Genomic DNA, 23,210 nt, shown 5'->3' with positions numbered 1-23,210 from the left:
CAAATACAATTCTTACATGAAGAACATACCTCAATACTCCAAAAAATGTGGCTTTATTGATACAGATGTTGCTTCAACCAGTGCAACCAAGCAATAGATAGTTGATAGTTTCATGAGTCACCATTGACAAAATAATCATCACCTAAAATTCAACCTTTTGACAATGAGACTCTTTACACTTAGCTAAGCCGTTTCACAGATGACCTTCCATATCCAAGCTTGCACATAAAGCTTTTCCAGCTTCAGAAGAGCAACTAGAGCTCATACTGGCATTGTGTTTGAGAACCCAAGATCACCTCCAAACAATCACAAAGTCAAAGAGAAAGACTTTAGTCTAATGCCTGCATCCCACCCTTTGCCCATGCATTCTGACTGAAAGGAGACACTGCTTCTAAAGTTCCAAGTCTTCATCGAATCTGTAGAAGCTCCAGCTTCTAGTTTCCCTATCATTAAAGAAAAATGAAAACAGAAAACTTTGACACGTTACATATCTGGCCACAAAATAAACTTTTGATATGTTCAGGAAAAGAAAAGAAACATGAAAGAGAGGAAAAAGACAGCCACTGAGATCAGAAAAACTTGGCTTGTAGAGCCAACCTTTGACTCATGCTGGCTATAAGACCATGAGCAAGTAAGTTGTTTAACCTTTCAGTGCCCCCTAGGCAATTCTTTAAGGCTGGAAGTTACAGAAAAGGTCTCCACCTGCATTGAGAGAGGTAGTTTCATTACCTGAACTAATGACAAAGTACTAATAACAAAGAACCAGTGCCTCTCTATCCTAGAAGGACACAATTCTATTTTTAAAACTAGAGAAAAATAGTTTCCTGTACAAAGTTCTTAAGGGTATATCTAATCTTATTATTCTTTGTATTTTGAAAGATTCAAGTCTATTAATGACTTTTGTGATATTAGTTACTTCCCTGGTCTCAGTTTCCTTATTTAGAAAACATGGAGACTGGAACAGATTATGAAAGGCTATTTAAGAAATTGGAAAACAAATCTGGCCTCAGACATTTAATATTTCCTGGCTGTGTGACCCTGGGCAAGCCATTTAACTCCAATTGAGAAAGAAAGAAAAAAAGAAAGAAAGAAAGAGAGAGAGAGAGAGAGAGAGAGAGAGAGGGAGAGAGGGAGAGAGAGAGAGAGAGAGAGAGAGAGAGAGAGAGAGAGAGAGAGAGAGAGAGAGAGGAAGAAAGAAATCGGAAAGTTACAGATCCTTATTTTTAACTGATGGTCTCTTAATTCTGTCCTGTTCCTGCTATGACTAGCACCTTGGAAACTAGAAAGAATGATGGCTACCCAGAGAGTATGGGTCATCTACAAAGCCAAACTAGAGATTTCAAACTTTTGGAAAATCAATAATTGTTATCCAAATGATATGCTCACTACACTAAATATACCAGATGGCTATTAATTTTTTGCTTGACTTTGTGATTCTAAGTCAAGATTAAAGTCTCAAGATAGGTTTCCATAGGCTCTACAGCACAAGATTTAGAAGTAAAAAGGATCTCAAAAATCAGTCCCCTCATTTTTCATGAGGAGAAGAGGCTCAGAGAGGTTAAAATGAAAAGTGACCTGCCTAAAAGTAGCAATAAGCAGAAGAATCCTGATTCAAATCCAGATCTGACTCCATGCCCAGTGATCTTTCCATTACATGATGTCTCCTCATTCCATAAGCATGAGAGATGCTGAAATAATATTCTCAGCACTCTGACCTAAGAAGTCATTAGCCAGGGGAAATCTTTCCCTATCTTTCTCTCATTTTTTCCTTAGAACTCTAGGCTATTGCTGGCACTAATTACAAGATCTTGGCAGAGAAGGGTTTCCTCCTGGCCTTCATTCAGTGAGTCTCCAGCTATTATTGCCAAATAAATGATTTCTTTAGCAAGATGGAGAAGGGGGAGGGAGAAGGAAACAAACATTTAAGTGTCTACTGTGTGTCCAATATGGTACTAAGCAATTTACAAATATTTACTTTGATCCTCATAATAACCCTATGATGATGATGATGATGATGATAAGTCAGTCAGAGATAAGTAACTTGCCCAAGATCACATGGCTAGTAAGTGTCAAATGCCTGAGTCACATTTGAACTCAGGTCCTCTTGACTCCAAATCCAGTACTCTATCCATTTTACCACCTGGCTGCAACACCTGGGCATGAAAGAAGGGTGTTAAGAGTCAAATACTGAAAGATTCTAAGCTGTGTCACTGTCAAAGTCATTGTTTTCACCTGTAAAATCATTTAGGAATAGAATGAGGATGGCAAAATGTATCATTAAGATGGTACTCACTATATGCCGGGCTGCAAAAACTCCATCGACAATTGCACAACAGAAGGCTGCCACCACGCCGAAGCTGATAAATACTATGGCAGCTACCAACTGCAAGAGGAAGAAACAGAGATGAGGTGGACATGTGTTCTTTTGGATCAAGAACAACAATAAAACCTTTAAAAAATATAAGACAACATAAATTTATCAAAGTAGCAACAATTTTGATTTTATTTTTCTCCCCAACATAAATACATACACATGTGTACATGCATACATAGGTGTGTGCACAATACACACACACACACACACACACACACACACACACAATTACAACCTTTATTTAACTGGGTTTCTGATAGACAAACATGACAAAATTTCACATGCTATAAAGCAGAGGCTGAACATACACAGTCCACAATACTCCCCAGTACTGCCTGAATGAGATTAAATTGTAATTGGGAAATATTTAGCAAAATAAATGTATAAATGTATATCATAATATCACATTTAAAAAGTAAGGAAATAAGCAGATTGAAGGGATCTTTATGCATACTTCACTGTGTTCTGAGTCTGTCTTCATTGGCATAAAGTACTTTCTTCTTAGATGATTCAGAGATTTACCTCCAATACCAATTCTATGATTCTAAGCGTGATTCACTGAACAAGGCTTAATGAAGGGGACTCTCACTCTGAAGTTAATATATACGTGGAAATGTGGAATTTAGGGCATTTCTGGAAATATTTTTATAGATTGGAATTTTGCTTGTGGTACTCATATAGCTAGGTGGCACAGTGCTTGGACTGAAGTCAGGAAGACAAGTCTTCTCGAGTTCAAATCTGGCCTCAAATATGTACTAGCTATATGACCATGGACAAGTCATTTCATCCTATTTGGCTTAGTTTCCTCATGTAAAATGAACTGGAGAAGGAAATGGCAAACTACTACCAAGAAAACCCCAAATGGGATTGTGGAGTCACACATGACTGAAAAGAACTGAACAATAACATAGTCGAGGGATGAAAAATCTTAGTAGAATAAGCACTGGAATGGAATAAATCAGTGGACCCCAATTCAAATCCTAGATCTGCTACTTATGACTTATATGACATTTCAAAAGTCAGCTAACATTTCCAGGGCTCTTGCCATCTGGAAAAAATGGAAAGGTTATGAAAACATAACCGATTTGGGGAAAGGAATCCCCATTTGATCCCTATTTTGATGAAAACTGCTACGAAAATTAAAAAGCAATTTGGCAAAAGATAGGTTTCAAGTGGTACCTCTCACCATACACCATAATAAGTCCATTTATGAATTAAATATAAAAAGTCACACCATTAAAAAAACTGGAGAGAATGGATAAAAGTATTTTTCACAACTATAGATAAGGAAAGAATCCTTATCCAAACAAGAGATAAAGGAGATCACAAAAGATAAAAGATAGATTTGGTTGGATAAATAAAAAGCAAAAATTTTACATGAACAAAATCAATATAGTTAGAATTAAAAAATTGGGAAAGATTGGGAAAATTGCATTGAATCTCTGTGACAAAGATCCAATATCCTAGAGATTGGATATTAATACTGCATAAGTTTTGAATTGGGGTCCTTTGATTTATTCCATTGTGCTTATTTTACTAAGATTTTTCATCCCTTGACTACATTGTTTTCAGTCATGCATGACTCTTCACAATCCCATTTGGGGTTTTCTTAGTAATAGGTTGCCATTTTATAATAGATAAGTAGTCAGATATGAACATACAGATCTTTTAAAAAACTGCAAACTATTCTACTAAAATGTCCATACCCTTTGATAGTAGAGATACCATTGCTATGTACATTCCCCAAGATGACAAACTTTGAAAGACCTTTTATATGTCAAAACACTTATAGTATTTCTTTTTGTAGTAGAAAAGAACTGAAAATGAAGTTGATACAAGTCCATTTAAATGGGGAAGGACTAAACAAATTGTGCTGTAACATTGTACATGAATTATATTCTATTGGAAAGTTATTGTGCTATAAGTAAGAATGTATATGAAGACTGTAGAGAAGCATGGAGAGACAATGTGAACTGATATAAAGAAAAAAACTAATATACATAATGTTTACAGCAATGCAAATGGAAAGAACAATGTACTACCCAGCTCACCCAGTCACCCATCCCCAAAACTGAACATATTTATACAATTATAATATATATATATATATATATATATATATATATATAATATATATGCTAGGGAATGAATAGATAAGTTGTATATATATATATTATATATATATAATATATAACATAATTATACAATTATAATGATCAAATTAGCCCTGAAAAGGAGAATTTGTACTTCCCTGCCTTCTTTGCAGAGGTGGGGGAATAGGCATATATAGTCTTAGACTATGATAATATGTTGGTTCATTTTATCTCCCTCCTCTCCTTCTCTCTCTGCTATCTTTTTTTCCTATTTCCCTTCCTTTCTCATTTTTTACAAAGAATGATGTTTTGGATAAATGAAGACAAAGGTTATATATAGAGAGAAATGAAAGTAACCTAAAAACAAAAGGCTTCAAAATTTTTTTAAAAGAATTGTTAACTATTAACAACCATTTGAAAGATAATTTCAAACAACTAATAATAAGAAAAAAATCTAACAAATATGGATGTATTCTATTACTGTCTTTCCTTCTGACTTCAGTATGTTGATGAGATGATTATTCATCCAGTTCTCACATTTAAACACTGGTGCCTTCTTTACTTAGTCCATCTGTATATCTTCCTAAATCTAACTATGTAAGAAATCCTGTTAATTCCAATTCCATAATCTTTATAGTATTTTATTCCCTTCTTTCTACTCTCATGGTCCATTTGGTTCAGACCCTTACCACATCTTTGTTTCTCATCAAAAAATGACAAGATTACTATTGTAATAACCTCTTATTCCATTCTCTCCATTAGCTTTCTAATACTACTAATGCTACTTAACTCCTATCAGAGAGGTAATGAATTAAAGAATATACAATAAACTTTTAAAATAATATTTTATTTTAAATATAGTTTTTAGCATTCATTTTTTACATTTTTATTATAGCTTTTTATATATAAAACATATGCATAGGTAAATTTTCAACATTGACCCTTGCAACACTTCTGTTTTAACTTTTCTCCTTCTTCCCTCCACCCCTTCCCCTGATGACAGGTAGTCCCATACATGTTAAATATGTTAAAGTATATTCAACATTCATTTTTGTAGGACTTTGTGTTCCAAATTTTTCTCCCCCCCCTTGCCTCCCCTATCCCCAAAACAGCAAAGCATTCTGATATATGTTAAATATATGCAGTCCTTTTAAATATATTCCATGTTATGCAATATATTCATGTTATGCAAAAAAAAAAAAAAAGAAAAATCTTATCAAAAGGTGGGGGGAAGGGAACTGTGAGAAAGAAAACAAACAAAGTGAAAATAATATGGTTGGATCCACATTCAGTCTCCACAGTTCTCTTTCTGGATGTGTACGGCTCTTTCCATCACGTCTATTCTAATCACCTGATTGTTGCAAAGAGCCAAGTCCATCACAGTTGATCATTACATAATCTTCTTGTTGCTGTATACAGTGTTCTCTTGGTTCTACTCACTCCACTTAGCATCAATTCATATGTCTTTCCAGGCTTTTCTGAAATCAGTCTGCTCATCATTTCTTATAGAACAATAATATTCCATTATTTTCACATACCATGACCAATTCTGTCATTCCTCAACTCATGGGCATCCATTCAATTTCCAGTTCCTTGCCACTACAAAAAAGGGCTGCTACAAACATTTTTGCACATATGGATCGGTTTCCCTCCTTTATGATCTCTTTGGGATACAAACCCAATAGAGAAACTGCTAAACCAAAGGGTGTGTACAGTTTGATAGTCTTTTGAGCATAGTTACAAATTGCTCTGCAGAATGGTTCAATGGATCAATTCACAACAACGCATTAGTGTTCCAATTTTCCCATATCGCCTTCAACATTTATCATTATCTTTTCTTGTCATCTTAGCCAATCTAAGAGATGTGAAATGATACCTCAAAGTTGTCCTAATTTTCATTTCTTTAATCAATAGTTATTTAAAACATTTTTTCATATGACTACAAATGGCTTAATTTTTTCAATCTGAAAAGCTTTTCATATTCTTTATACATTCTATAATTTTGCCAGGAAGCAGAGTTAAATATGCAGACCTACAACTTGAAGAGAACTATCATGTCTTCCAAAAGAATAGATGATGAATGAGATTCAGTACAACTCCTACTTGCCTGGAAATGCCTTCCACAAAATTCCTTGCCTTAAAGACCTCTAATAAAAGGAAACCCATTAATTCAAAGACAGATAATTTGGTTTTTAAATGCCTCTAATAGTTAGAAAAACGTTTTCTTAAATTGAGTCCAAATTTGCCACTATGCAAGACTAACCTAGACATTGATTCTAGTTCTGAACTCTTGGACAAAGTAAAGTATGTTCCTTTTTCCACATATGTGTTCAATACATTAATATACTATGTTATAGTTTTCTCCAGATTTTGCAATTCTAGTTTTTTTTTTAATTGTTCTACATATCAAAAGATTCCAGACTTTCATCATCCTAATCATCCTCCTGGAAGGCCTCCAGTTTGTTACTATCACCCTTAAAATATGATAACCAGAAGCAAACCTCTTACTTTGTGGCTATCTGACCACCATAGAGTACCATGTTATATCTTTTGTTTTAGACATTATATACCAGTTATTGTAGACTAAGATAGCATTGAAAGACAGTATGTCATAGTAAAGAGCCATTCATGTAGTCAAGAAGACATTGCTTTAAGTTATTCCTCCAACTATACCAGCTGCATAGTTCTCTCTCTGGATGTGTACAATAGATAAAGTGCAGGGCCCGGAGTCAGGAAGACTCATTTTTATGAGTTTAAATATGGCCTCACTCATTTATTACCTGTGTGACCCTGGACAAGTCACTTAATCCTATTTGCCTCAGGTGTAAAATTAGTTACAAAAGGAAATGATGAACTGTTCCAATATGCTTACCAAGAAAACCACATATGGGCATTGGACAAAAAGAGCTGAAAATTACTGGAAAATTATTTTTAAAAAAACCCTGCTTATGACCTTAGACTTAACCTCTCAATATTCCAGATAATACTCTTAAGATTTAGTTACAGAGCAGGTACAAAATTTCCTTACCAGGAGTTTCCTATACTAATGAAATCCCAGGTCCTATCCAAGGTATTCTTTTTAGCTGCCACAGCACCTTGGTTGAATGCTAAAGCACATGGTTCATGGCCACAGGAATTGTTCCCCTAATCTTGTTCTTTGTTTTTGAATGGAGATTATTATTCTGTACTTGTGCAAAAGAATTTTTTTCTTAATCCAAGTGCAATAATCTATACTTCTCCCTGCCAGAACTTCATCTTGTTGCTTAGAGCCCAGGATTCCAGTCATTATTTTAATTTCTATTATGTCATCTATGGTATTTGTTATCCCTTCCAGTTGTTTGAGGATTTTAGTCATATGCATTCCATTTCTTCCTCCAAGTCACTGACAAATGCTGTCAAAAAGGAAGGGCCAAGGACAGATTACATTGTCATTCATATCAATCTACAAATCTGTAGCTTGACATCATCAATCTATTATTAACTAACTCTCTTTGGACAAGTTTGTTCAATCAGCTATAAATCCATTTAACTATACTGTATATTTGACTGTATCATGACAGATATAACAGCCTTGGTTAATGCCCGACTTCACAACTTATCTATTCATTCCCTAGCACTCTCCCTGTAGATATCATTTCAATCATACTTTCTTCAAACTCCTATGCCTGCCCCATCACCTGAACTCTCAGCTGATGACCTTTCTTCTTTCTACTTTCGGAAAGATCCAGTGAAGCTACAAGAGACCAAGGAATAACAAAACAGATTATAAAGAATGAGAAAATAGAAGAGAATGTGAAACATCTTACAAGAAAAATGATAGTTCTAGAGAACAGGTCAAGAAGAGAAAATATAAGAATAATTGGACTGCCTGAAAGTTCTGACCAAAAAAGAGCTACAATTAGAATTGTACAGGATTTATCAGCAGCTGTAATAAAAGACATAGGTCCTAAAATCATATCTAACAACAATCAAAAGAACTAAGCCTGCAGCCAAAACCAGCAAAATTATTTATAATATTGGATGAGAAAAAAAATGGACATTCAATGAACTTGCAGATTTTTAGGTCTTTCTATTAACCAAACCTGAAATTAATAGAAAAATTTAACATATAAGAGCCAATATCAAAGATCAATTTCAAAGAACTCAACATGGACAATTATTTATGCTTTTTTTTTAACATGGGAAATGTATACTATATATTTAAGATTGACATCAACAATAGTGTAGCTCAAATGAAAGACTGGCAAACAAAGTAAAAATAGTAATTATGTTATATAAATGAGGTGCAGAAGAAGAATAGATACAGAGGTATTAGTTCTGAAAATCTACTCACATTGGGAATGGGTTTAATAGGCAAACTACATATGTACAACAGACTAGTTACTAGAATAGTGTCCTCCAAAATCTATAAAGAAATAAGGGGGTGAGGGGATGGGCGGTTAGGGAAGTAAAGGGTAAATGGAAGGATCCTTGGATGAGGGGAGATAAAGGCAAGTTAAGAAGCAGAACTAAAGCAAAGATTCAGCAGGGATAGGAAAGATATATATATATATATATGGGGGGGGTGTATCTGTGTATGTATGTATACCTCTATATATGCATATATAAATATATCTTTTCTTAACTGTAGCTTGCTTGGGGGTGTAGAGGGATGAAAGGGGAGAAAAGAATAAATAAGGCGCTACACAGCAGAGAACAAAAGAACAATTCACAAGGAAATAAAGAAAAATAGACATTCATGAATATAATTTCTTCTACTAATAATATATACTTTCTTGATCTGGTAATTTGTTGTTATATATTTTGAAACCTCCCTGATGTTCTGCTGGGCACATAATAATGTTCTCTTTTGTTTTGTATTCCTTTTCTGTTTGTCTTTTTCTTATTCTATTTTGTAAATAAAATAATTTTTTAAAAAAAGAAATGTTTTTTTAAAAAGTGAGTATAAATCTACAGTTGAAAGATTTTAGAGGTGTTCTAATCCAAAGCACTCATTTTACCAAGGAAGAAACTGAGACCTAGGGATGTTAAGTGACAGACTCATAATTTGAACTGAGGTCCTTTTGATTCCAAGTTTAACACTTTCCACTATGTAATACAAAATAAAATAAAATTATGATCGAATGAGAAGTCTGGGAGTAGAAGTCAGGAGTCCTGCTTCTAACTATGGATGAAACTAAGACAAGTCAGATCCTAAACAAAATTTCTACTACAATATGTGTGATCAGTACCTATCCAGTATTTCCTTGAAGATCCCCAAGCAGGAAGACTCAATTACCTCTCCAAGGTGGCTCTTTTCACTCATGGTTAATATTATTTGTTAAGAAGTTTTTCTTTATACTGTTGTGCCACAGTTTCCTTTTATTGTTCTGCCTCAGTTTCCCTAAATTGCTCTGGCTCGGTTCCTTGAATTCTTCTGCCTCAATTCTCTGGTTGCAATCCCCCTTCCTGATCATTAGGACTGAGATAATTAGGGCTGGGAGCCCTGACCATTAGCATTGCGTAGAGTCATAAATTGCAAATAAGTTACTTAGAAATATGTAAGCATATCTCTTCTTCCAGATTTTCTATCTCTAGTGACTACCCCCTTCATTTCCATTTCCTACCCCTAACCTGTCAGAACCGAATTGATGGTTCTTTCCTGGAAATTTCTGAGCTCACCAGTGTTTGGACTCCAACCCTTGCCTTTCCTCCCCTGATTGTTAGCGCCATATAAAAATCATTGGAATATCACATTTGATGCTGAATTCTTTGAGACCAATTCAGCTCTGGGGGACAAATGGATTCTGATATGCTCCCAGAAAATCTCTCCCTCTCAGAAATTCAAATAAAATATTAAAAACTCTCTAATTTCTATCTTGCCTCAGTTTCTCCTGCATTCCAATACCAAACCTCAATGTGTGTCTACAACATTTACCTATTGCTAATTTGTTTCTCCTTCTAAGATAGTGAGACAAGTCATGATTTCTTTTGAACTCAGTTTTCTTATCTGGTAAAAAAGAAAGATAGAAGAGCTAAGTTCAAAATCAGTAAGGCTTGAATTCAAGTCCTTCAACACTATATGACTATGAGGAAGTCACTTAAAGTCTTAAAGTCTGTTTTTCCTTCCCCACATAGAGTACCTTATTTTTTACCCTAATGAATAGTTCCTTTTCCTCCAGTAATAAATTGGTACCACCACCAGATGTGAAAGAAAAAATACTGAATGTGGGCTCACAGAAACCTGAAGGCAAAGTTTGGTTTTGCTTCCTACAGTATGAATGACTTGTGAGAAGCCACATAAGCTTACTATGCTTGTTTCTTCATATGTAAAATAAGGATTGCATTCAATGACCTCTGTATTCTCTTTTAGTTATTTTCCTATAATTTTTCCCTTTAGTCTAAGTGGGGAGAGTTCATTTACCAATATACTAGGTTTATAAATCTATCCCAATTTGAAGACATCTTTTTATCTTCAAAAACATCCCTTGAATATGTCATTGAAACTATGCAAGATATCTTGGGATTTATAGGCTAGATCTCTTTCTAAAGGACCATGGCTTAAACCCAAATCAGCCACGCTCCTCTTGGTTATTTTTGGGCCCTGACTTGCTTAGAATGAATGTAAAAAATAAATTGTTTCTGCTTTAACCGGGAACCCCAGGTTCCTCCCCTCGTAAATTGTTTTCCTTCTTTCCTTTCTCCTTCCTTCTTTTTTTCCATCCCCCTCCCTTCTTCCTTCTTTCCCTCCCTTCTTTTGTTGAACCCTGGATAATAAACTATAGCCAAATCTCCCCCCCCCCCCCCCCCCCCCCCCCAACTTCCTTACAATTAGAACTGGGAAGATTGAGTTTAGAAAAGAACCCAGGAAAACCTTGAAGCTCCCACCCCATTTTATATACCATTGTGTCATAGAAGTCCAGATGCATTATCTATTCTTGCTAGAATGATTCCCCTACCTTTTGAGTATTGCCCCTTGCCTCACTGTCTCCAGTCCTCAACCTTCTGGTCTCTATGGGCCATAAGAAAGGAATTGACAGGATTATCTTGCCCCTAAATGAGCCTTTGTTGCTGTGGGCTCTAGTAATTACCACACTCAACAGAGAGGAACACTGACTGGATTATCTCCTTAACTGGTTTTTAAATAGGTCTTTTATTCTTTGTATTGACAAAATTACTACAGTTATTGTATCCAATCAGAAGGCCAAGTTATGATGTCAATGCCCAGGTTATTTTTTCCCCTATAAAAGAACCTAAAGGTAGTTCATTTCTTCCCTAACTCACCAATCTCCTGCTAGCATCTTTAGGAATTTAGCCTGCCTTATGGTATTGCAAGTTCATTATACCTTCCCACCTTATGGCAGCAAGTTCTCTAGGAATTCTGCTTGCCTTATGGCATCCTTTTTCCCCTTGTTAATAATGAGTTCTACTAAAGAACTTACCTCGAGTCTTCCCCCTTGTTAATGGTTAAAATTCGCTTTGAGAAATTAGCCCAATAGTCAATGGTATAATGATAAAATCTTTGCTACTTGATTTGGAGATGATCTAAGGCTATAAAGTCTTTTGAGACTTCTCATAATTACCTAGTCAGGAAGCAAATCCTTGTACTATGGAAAGAGAACTGAACTAAGAGCTTAGCACAATACCTGGCACATAATAAATGCTTGTTTCCTTTCTCTCTCCCTTCTTCCTTACTTCCTTCTCTTCCTCCTTTTATACATTCCTCCCTCCCTCAATTCTTTCCCTTCTTCCTTTATCCTGCCCTCTCCATCTTTGTCCTTCCTTCTTTTCTTCCTTTCTCTCCCCTTTCTCCATTCCTTTTTCCTTCTGCCTTTCTTTTATTTCTTCCTTCCTCCCTATCTTTTTTCCTTCTTTCACCCCTTTTCATTCCTCCTTCCTTCTCTTCCCCCTCTTTCCCTCTTTTCCTGCCTCTCTTCTTACTTTCCTTCCTTTCTGACTTTTCTTCCATTCTTTCCTCCTCTCCTTCTTTTCCCCTCCCTCTCTATATCCATCCCTCTCACGTTCTTTTCTGAGAACCAGAAGACCCGAGTTCTAGTCTGTGAGAAATAGATGGGCATTTATTTGGTTTCCACAATTGTGAAAATTAAATTGGAAAAATGAAAAACTGGAAAACTGAAAGCCACAAGGACATCAAAGAGTAATAAGAATGCAAGCTCTTTGGGATCTGGGACTGAAGATGTAATGAGGGGTGGAGATTCATGCTATGTAACTTCTGTAACACCCCATTAAAGGAGAATCAGAGGAGAAACTTTTACTTCAGGATAGAAAATAAAATGCTGCCTTTGGGGTCTCGAAGGTGTGTCTACAAACTAGGCACCCATTTTTGCAAGAATGTAAAATAAATCTTTCCTGCATTCATCAGTACTCAGTGGAGTTCTAGGTAAAATATTTTGTTTCTTACACAGGTTCAAATTGCAGTTCTGGCATTTCATGTCTTTTATGACTTTGGGCAAGTCATTGAACGCCTCCTCAGTCTTCATAGCTTCATCCATGGAATGGGACTAGTATGACCACAATCTATATCACAAAGTCATTTTGTAAATTTTAAGGTGCTACAGAAATGTGAGCTACCATTAATTAATGCCAGGTGAATCTAGAACTGAGGGCAGCTAGATGGTATAGTAGAGAAGAGCGAGTCAGGAAGACTCATTTTTGAGTTCAAATCTGGCCTCAGATGTCAACTAGCTCTATGATCCTGGAAAGTAACTTAATCCTGTTTGCTTCAGTTTCTCATTTGCAAAATGAACTGGACAATAGCAAACCATTCTAGTATTTTCACAAAAAACAGACAAACAAAAAACCAAATAGAGTCATGAAGAGTCAGATATCACTAAAATGACTGAACAACAACAACAACTATAACTGAAGGTTTGAAACAGTGTGGAAATTATTGGTCCAGAAAAACACCTCAATTTTCAGAGACATTGGTCTAGCATCTCTCAGGCACATTTCAGGCACTGGAGAGAAAAATGGCTCTTTAGACAAAGAATATCAAAAACCATATTAACAACAAAAACAAAATTCATCACTTCATCCCCTTGTAATGAAGAACCATAAAGGCAGTTTTAATGATTACTACATAATGTAAATTTGAAATGATGTTTCCAAAGGCAATAAAAAACAAGGCTAATTGCCACTTAGAGGAGCTGACCATTACACTATGCTGGTAAATGGGTCTTTTAACTGCTTATTTCAAGGGAAAGATGTAGTAGTCTTATTTAAAAGCATGGCTTTGCAGAAGCAGATTGAAAGATGATTGTGTGAAATAAATAAAAGAAGAAACCATTATTCTGAAAAGCTCAACAGATTTGTTATGGTTGTATTACATTCAGAAAACACTTACAGTGGTCCTATACACCAAAGCTCAGTGATATACTACCCTTTTCCTTAGAAACCCAAGTTGTATTTGAAATACTTACCTACCTGAACCCTCTAGTTCAGGGCTTCTAAAACTTTTTCTACTTATAACCTCTTTTCACCTAAGAAATTTTTTCTTCTTTTATGACCAAGCAATCCCAGATATATAGGCATATAAAATAGGTATACAAATAAAATATTTTCTGATAACAAATCATAAGGAAATTAATTTTGCCATATTCTTTGGTATACTTATAATTATACCTTTTATTAGAAGTACTGAGGAGTGTTTGTTTATTTTTACATAAAGAATTGAGGAATATTTGATATCTTCTATCACTGCTAAATTTTCCATAACTTAAAAAAGGGAAAACCCACATGTGCAAAAATGTTTATTGCAGCCCTTTCCTTTTGTCAAGGAAAACAGAATGGATGCCCATCAGTTGGGAAATGGCTGAATAAGTTATGATATATGAATATAATGAAATATTATTGTTGTTTCTTATAAATGATCAGCAGGTTGATTTCAGAAAAGCCTAGAGAGACTTCACATAAACTGATGCTGAGGGAAGTGAGTAGAACCAAAAGAACATTGTACACAGCTACAACAAGATTATGTGATGATCAACTCTGATGAGCTTGGCTCTGTGTAAGACAGGGTGGTAGACCCCTTTATCCAAAGTGACTACTCAGAAGCATTTTCAGATACAAAGAGAAAGCATCTATTTCCTTGCAACTGAGCAGCCCAGCATGGTGTCTGTGGCCCTGGCTTGGAAACAGGGAATGAATTATATAGCAAAAGACTTGGTCCATTGGATGGACTGAAAAGGAAGTAACCATTGACCAATGGTCACCAATGCCATCTACTTCCTGTGGGTCAGGTAACTTTCTAAAGCTTAGGCCAGTGTCTTACAGCCTCTGAGAAATCTTCACCTGGTCCCATTCAGCTATTTTCAACAATAAGGTGATTGGGGCAATTCCAGTTGTGATGGAAAGAGCCATCTGCATTCAGAAAGAGGACTATGGGGACTGAATGTGGATCACAATATAGTGTTTTCACTTTTTTTATTGTTATTTACTTGCTTGTTTTTTCTTTCTTTTTCCCTTTTAATCAGATTTTTCTTGTGCATATTTATCCATATGATAAATATGGAAATGTGTTTAGAAAAATTTCACATGTTTAACATATTTTGGATTACTTGCTGTCTAGGGAAAAGGGGAGGGAGGGAGAAAATTTTGGAAAGATAGCTTTCAACACTCACCCTTCAAAACTTTTATCTTTGCATGTATTTTGAAAAATAAAAAGCTATTATTATTTTTTAAAATAAATAAATAAAATTTTCATGATCCTTTGATTCACAGAGACTTTGCTATTATTGAGTCACACCCTGTCCCTCTCCACTCCCATTCCCACCCCTCCCACACCCACACCGAGTATGGGACAGCAATAAGTCCCAAAACCTTTTTCTTGCCCAAAAGGAATTTGAATATCAACTAGCTGCCAATTAACCAGGAGCTTTTCCTTCTGCCTCTTAACAATACTCCTTCCAGTAACATCAATTAGGACCAGTCTCCACACTCCCTTCCCCCAATGCCTGGTCCTACAAGTGCTAGATAAGAGCTCCTATAAAAAAAACCCACCAAATTTAATTGTCTTAAGGGAGAGTATGCCCTCTTCTCTCTAAGTGCTCTCCTCTGGAGGACCTGACTCCATCCAGAATGCCAGCACACTGCCATGTGTCTATTCACTCTGATTATCCTTTTGTTTTGTGAATTTTCCCCCTCAATAAAACCTGGCTTGCTTTATAGTCTTACAATATACAATTGTTTCCTTGGAATGAATTACTACTATTCCAAACCTTTAAATTGTGTCTTTGTATATATGCATATAGCCTTTATATTAAAGGGGCATACAAAAAAAAATTCTTTGTTTAAAACCAGGAGTTATCCCAGATAACTGATTTCCAGAATCTAAATCTCTCTTTCTCTCAGAAAGAGGCAGCAATACTTTGATGATTCATTTCATTATATGTTTCCTCCCAAACCAGGACTAAAGGCTTTTTAGCGCTTTTAGGGATAATGTGAAAATGGAGATGACATTAAATGGAGCAATAAAAGCAATGTATCAATTAACCAATCAAGTATTTACCAAGTGATTATTCTATAACAGGGGCTGTTGTAGGTTGTAGGAATGCGAAGTTGTAAACAAAACATTCTACATAGAGACAGACAATATGTACCCACATAAGTGGGTACATAAGTATATAAGTGGGTGAATATATAATATATATTAAATAAAACCAATGTGATTTGGTAAGGAGGTACTGGAAGCTGGGGGAATTGATTCTAATAGGTGGAGGAGATGACAAGGCAAGATATTCTAGGTATGAGTGATAGCCTGTTCGTACAATGGCACAGACAGAAGACAGACTGACATGTTGGATGGAATGACTATTGTATGACAAGAATGCCAATTTGGATAGATTAAAAAAGGGAATATCTTGTTTTCCTCTTTTCTATTTAAGTGCTTACTATGTACTATGCCCCAGTAACACTCATTTTTTTTTTAATTTTGAGTTCCAAATTCTCTCCCTCCCTCTTATTCTTCTCCCACCCTTTGAGAAGGTAAGCAAAATGATACTGATTATACATGTGAAGTCATGCAAAACACATTTCCAAATTAACCATGTTGCAAAAGAAAAACAGAATAAACAGAAGTAGAAAGACATAAGCACTGACAAGTAGGAAAGTACTCTTGCAGAAGGTGGAACTTAAGAATCTTAAAGGAAACCAGGAAGCAAAAGTGAGAAAGGGGATCATTCCAGGCAGGGATGGAAGTTATCTCTAAAAAGAGAGGGTACAAGTAAGTCTAGTATCCCTGGATCATATAGTGAAGGGAAATAAAGTGTAAGAAGACTGGAAAGGAAGAAGTGGCCAGATTATGAAGGGGTTGTTTTTATGTTAAAGTATATGTTAAATACAATATATGTATACATATCCATGCAGTCATTTTGCTGCACAAGAAGAATCAGACGTTGAAATAACGTATAATTCACCTGTGAAGGAAATAAAAAATGCAAGTGGACAAAAACAGAGGAAATGGAAATACTATGTAATGGTCACACTCATTTCTCAGAGTTTTTCACTGGGTATAGCTGGTTCTATTCATTATTGAACAAATTGGAACTGATTTGGTTCATCTTATTGTTGAAGAGAGGCATGTCCATCAGAATTGATAATCATATAGTGCTGTTATTGAAGTATATAATGATCTGCTGGTCCTGCTCATTTCACTCAGCATTAGTTCCATGTAAGTCTCTCCAGGCCTTTCTGAAATCATCCTGTTGGTCATTTCTTACAGAACAATAATATTCCATAATATTCATATACCACAATTTCTTCAGTCATTTTCCAATTGAAGGGCATCCACTCAGTTTCCAGTTTTTGGCTGCCACAAACATTCTTGCACACACAGGTCCCTTTCCCTTATGAAGGGTTTTAAATGTTAAAAAGATTTCATATTTCAAAAAGATTGTGATGGTTTATTGAGGAAGGAAAGAATCGAAATAACTATTTTCTTTTTTACAAGAAAAAGTAAATTCTTGACTCTAATTTATAAGAAACCAAGCCATTCTCCAATTGATAAATAGACAAAGGATATGAACAGACAATTTTCAGATGAAGAAATGGAAACTATTTCTAGCCTTATGAAAAGATGTTCCAAATCATTATTGATCAGAGAAATGCAAATTAAGATAACTCTGAGATACCACTATACACCTGAGATTGGCTACGATGACAGGAAAAGATAATGATGAATGTTGGAGGGGATGTGGGAAAACTGGGACACTGATACATTGTTGGTGGAATTGTGAATGCATCCAACTATTCTGGAGAGCAATTTGAAACTATGCTCAAAAAGTTATCAAACTGTACATAACCTTTGATCCAGCAGTGGTACTACTGGACTTATATCCCAAAGAGATTTTAAAGAAGGGAAAGGGACCCACATGTGCAAAAATGTTTGTGGCAGCCCTTTGAGAGGACTCTTAATAAAAGCCATACATTGCAGATTACACTTTTGGTGTTGCTATTGGCTATCAAATATTCTGGTCCAGAATATTGTATACTGAATAATTTAACATCTGACATATTATAATATAATATATTATATATTATAAGAATATAACATAGCAACATATTATGATTATATGTAACATTATAATAATTTAATATTTAGGAACTCAAAGAGGGCTTTAGAAATAATCTACTAATTAGAAGGGGAAAAAAGATGTTGATATCTAGAGATCAGCATCAGTGGGGACTGATAAGAGCTACTTTAGGGACAAACATGGTTTCTGACTTATTTTGAAAAAGAAATTCAGAGAGAGAAAAAAACTTTGGAAGTTAAAGAAATATAGTAGGAGCTGACTCCTCAGTATATTCTTAACTTCCAGCTTGCCTCCTTAAATATTTTGGAGATAAAATCTCCCTTGGATAAAATCAGGCTCTCTTGATTCAAGTTAAGATCGTCTGCTCCTTTACCAGTAAACAACCCCAGTCCCTTTATTCTGGGCTCTTGCCCAACTCTGAGAGAAACAGCAATAATAGACTTTGTTATTATTGTTCAGTTACTTCATGTCCAACTCTTCCTGACCACAGGTTGATTTTTCTTGTCAAAGACACTGGAGTAGTTTAGTATTTCTGTCTCCAGGTCATTGTACAGGGAGGAAACTGAGATTTTTAAAAAAATTAAATGACTTTCCCAGAGTCACCAAATTGGTATCTGGAGGCAGAGTTAAACCCAGGAAGATGAGTTTTCCTATCTGCAAGCCCAAGATTCTAGTCGTTGCACCACCTAGCTGCTCTCTGGCACACAGGAGGCACTTCATAAATGCTAGTTAACTCACTGATCAGTAGAAGATCAAAGGCTAGTAAAGGGCACTAAAATCCAAAGAAGGTGAATAGATAAAGCCTAAGAGCTCTACCTGGAAGAGGAAAAGAAACTAGCTGGCCTGACAAAGATTAGAGAAACTGCTATGGCCCATCTCACCTGTCTACTCTATTATCCCTTAGGGCCCTGTCTCCCTGACATTACAGACTTTCCAAACACAACTTTAAGCAATAAGATGAAGAATTTCACTCCTGGTTTGAAAACTAACTTTGAAGTTACTAATTCAATATTATTTCTAGAGCTTAATCTTCATGACCCAGACTGACAAATTTAAGACTTATATCAACCTTCAGATGGTACCACTCACAAAAGGATCATATAGGAGAATGCAATGTGTAACCATCAAAAATAATATCTTTATTTGGGTGAACAGTGGCAAATCCAACGTGTTACCTAAAGGACTATGCCAAACAGACTTCTATTCCTTGTTCAACATGAAAGAATTATCCTTGGTGCTGAACTAGATCTAGCAGAGGCCATAGAAATAACAAAGGTACTAAAGTGTACTAGCACTATGTCTTGAGTAGTATGAAAAATGAATCTCCATGAAGTATTTGAAATATATGAATTTGCACTGCCAATACGTTTTCATTGTACTGAAAGAAATTTCCATAGTTTATATACTTATAACTTCAAGTAATTCAAATACGAATATATATGAAAGAAAGTACTTGGGAAAAAAAGAAAGTGTTCTTTACCACAACAGCCAAGAACATGATGCATTGGAAAGATATGGAGTTAGAAGACGAGCTTTGAATTCTAACCACTACTATTACTCAGATGACTTGGGCAAGTCCCTTGAACTCTAGGAATATCAATAATATTGGCTTTCTAATTCCACCTATGTATTTACTACCTGGGTCAGAGGTGTCAAACATGAAGCCCCCATGTTTCAGAAGGTTCCTAAACACTACTAAGTATAGATCAAACCAGATTTAAATATAATTGAAAAATATTTAACAAAACAATATGTATTGTAGAACATAGATATTATCAATATAAGGAAATTTTCTAAGTCAATATACACAAGAATCCTTATTTCTGTTTAGTGTGGCCCTCATTTCTATTTGAATCTGACATCATTGATCTGGTGAACTTTGGTTCACTTTCCAGATCTTAGCCTCCTTATCTCTAAAATAAAGGGAGGTCTCTTCCAGCTCTAAATCTGTTATATTATGCAAAATCTGATCTCTCTCAGCTCTAAATTTATTATCTTGTAAACTTATGCCGAAGAGTTCATTTTCAGTTTTCTTTTACAAGGAGATTATAACAGCTGTTATTTGTGGAAACATTCAAAATTTGCAAAATACTTTACAAATGGTGTTTTATTTGAGGTTCATGATAACTTATGAGATAGATACTACCCCGTTGTAACCTTCATTTTTACAGGAAAGGACATGAAACTTAGAGAGTAAAGGTAAGTCATTTGTCAATTGTCATATAGCCAATAAGTGTCAGAGGTTAGATTTAAACCTAGATTTGTCCTAAACTTCTGGGCTCAAACTTTTTCTGCACACCTGACCAAATAGTACTCTGTAATTAAGTACGACAGACTACATCTTAAATGCTTTGGTCTATTGTTTTTAAACTGTTCCAGTAATCTTTATTCCACCTCAGACAATTAATTGACTAATGAAAGACTGTCTAAACAGCCAATTCAGGAAAAAAAAAATTACACAATGAATCCTATCAGCCAATTTAAAAAAATAACATATCTATGACACTTTAAGGTTTACAAAATGCTTTACATTTGTAACTTCTTTTTATTCCCAGAACAACCCTGTGAGATAGTTGCTGTTGTCCCCATTTTGCTATTGTCATTAGTCTTTTCAATCATGTCCAACTCTTCATGATCCCATTTGGGATTTTCTAGGAAAAAATACTGGAGTACTTTTGCATTTTCTTCTATAGCTCATTATATATGTGAGGAAATTGACTTGCCCAGGACCACACAGCTAGTTAGTGTCTGAGGCCAGATTTCAACTCAAGGAGATTCCAGGTCTGGCGCTCTATCTACTGTACTACCATTATTACACTATCTAATGCAGGGCTATTTAAAGAACTAATTCAGAAAAAAAAAAAATATATATATATATATATATAATGAAATACAGTGAATTTTATCACCTAATAATAATAATAACTAACATATATGGTACTTTAGACAAACACAAAGTGCTTTATATATATATTACTTTTTTGTATTCTTATAACACTCCCACAAAAGAAGTACTATTAATATCTCCATTTTGCATAAAAGAAAACCCTATATATGGATAAGGGGAAGGGAAGGGAAGGGAAAGAATAAATGAAAAAAGAGAAAAGAAAAAAGTTAAGAAAAGGAAAAGAAAGGAAGGGAAAGGAAAGAAAAGAAAAGAAAACTAGCTGCATCGTCCAAGTGGCCAGTTCCAATGGGGCAGCTCCTACTCCTACTCACAAAAATTGTTATTTGTTCTTCATTCTTAAAGAGAACCATGGTGAAGCCATGACATGTAAGAATTGGATTTAAACAAGGGAGGGCTGTATAAATTCACCAGTCTCACTTTCTCCTCCAGAGCCATGTACTGAGGCTGAGATAGATTAAGTAACTTGCCCAATGTCAAATATTTAAAGTGTCTACCACAGAATTGAAACTCGGGGCTTCCCAAGTCCAAGGCTCAATCTACTGTACCACCTAGCTGCCTCTAACAATAAAAGCTTTATATAATGAGGACACTTGTTCAAAAGAGACATGAGATGCCTTAGCAGGTAGAAGGGTTTATCCTTGAGAGGAGGGTCTTGAAGCAAAGGCTGAAAGATGTGAGAAAGGAATCTATTCCAGGCAGAGAAGATGGCCATGGCTAGAAGACGATCATTTGATCTTTGGGAATCCTACCTTTCATTTCTGACAAATGAGGTCACTGAATTAGCTGATCTCTAAAGTTGCTCCCATTTTAAATCCTGAGTTGTTGAACATGACCTATTAACAACAAGTTTAAAACCTAGGTTTGCCTAGTTGTAGTTTGGAGTTTTCACTATTGTTATATATCTAACTCTTAATTTTCCTACTTCCTAATTTTCTCTAAGAAGATTCACAAAGCACCCCAATTTCTGTTTCTTGCCTTCAGAATTAATTTCAACAAAGGTACCAAGGATTTCAAATACATTGATTTGAAGATAAGGCTATGGGATGTAATCACTGATCACTGAATAGAAAACAAGGAGACTTGGGTTCTAGTTTCAGGTTTCTCATAAATTAGCTATGTGACTATAAGTAAAATACTCATTTTTAGAGCCTGTTTCCTCAACTTTAAATTGTAAGGGGAGAAATAAACCTATAAAAATTTTTTCTATTATTTTAATAAAAAGAGCATAGTCTAATACATGTGAAAGATAAGGCAGGAAGAAATGTAAATAAATTGAAGGGAAATGGTTTTCCATCTTAGCCACAAGAGCCAACCTGGTTTGGAGATCATTTAGATTCTATGATCCTGCTCCTGTCATTTAGTCATATCATCTAAATCCAAACATCATGATTTGAATCCTGCTCTGCTACTTAGTACCATAAAACATGAGACTCAGTTTTCTTACTGGTAAAATGAAAGGATTTCATTAGATCATGGGGTTTTAAAGTCCAAGAACTCTAAAACATTGATAACTCAATTTCCATATAATTGATTTCCTTTGGAACCCTATGTTGTAACCCTAGTTTATGCATTTAAAAACACTAGTTTGTGTGTTTTTCATGACTTACATGTACAACATATCAAATTGCTCAGAAAGAGAAGGAGAAAGGGAGGGAGAGAATTTGGAAACTCAATATTTAAAAATTTTTACATGTAATTGAGGAAAAACAAAATATGAATTTTTTTTCTAAAAAAAAAGAAAATCAGAACAAAAAAACTCACATTATTTTGAGAAGAAGTTCATAGCTTCAACCTACTACCAAAGGGATCCATTATGTTAAAAAAAGTTCTTTAAAGATCTTTAAAGTCTTTAAGATCTTTAAAGTCTTTAAGGATGAAAGTTTTTTGGTTCTAAAACTATATCATTTCTTTTCTCTTCTTATACTCATATTTAATGGAAAATGCTAATCACAATAATACGCCTAAATGACAAAAGCAGGATCATAGAATCTAAATAATCCCCAAACCAGATTGGGCCTTGTGACTAAAATGGAAACTACTTCCTTATTACTAATCAATCCCTTCAGTTGATTTACATTTCTGACTTCCTTATCCTTCACAAGAAAGGACTGCATTGATTGTAATTGATTGGTTGATTGAAAATCACCATTTTGTTTTGTTTTCTTTTTTTTTTTTGCAAAGACAACAGAAATAGTGATTTAAGATCACTATTTATTTATTTGGTAAAGGCAACAGAAATATCCATGAGGAAGAAACAAACTGAATAGCATCTTTCTGAGAAGAAAGATTTGTGATATGAGTAGTGC

At 35.0% G+C, this 23,210-nt stretch overlaps 1 protein-coding gene across 1 annotated transcript in view; it reads right to left on the bottom strand.

Annotated features, from left to right (window-relative positions):
* TMEM255B (transmembrane protein 255B) overlaps positions 1–23,210 on the bottom strand; it is a 118,373-nt gene that overhangs the window by 60,248 nt on the left and 34,915 nt on the right. Inside the window, exon 4 of the mRNA XM_031958756.1 lies at positions 2,294–2,383. Coding sequence (XP_031814616.1) covers positions 2,294–2,383 — 90 coding nt within the window. The remainder of the gene's footprint in view (positions 1–2,293; positions 2,384–23,210) is intronic.

The sequence above is a fragment of the Sarcophilus harrisii genome, chromosome 3 (genome assembly GCF_902635505.1).
Source record: "Sarcophilus harrisii chromosome 3, mSarHar1.11, whole genome shotgun sequence".
NCBI lineage: Eukaryota > Metazoa > Chordata > Mammalia > Dasyuromorphia > Dasyuridae > Sarcophilus > Sarcophilus harrisii.
Note: the sequence above shows the minus strand (reverse complement) of the source record. Positions and strands in the feature narration are given on the sequence as shown.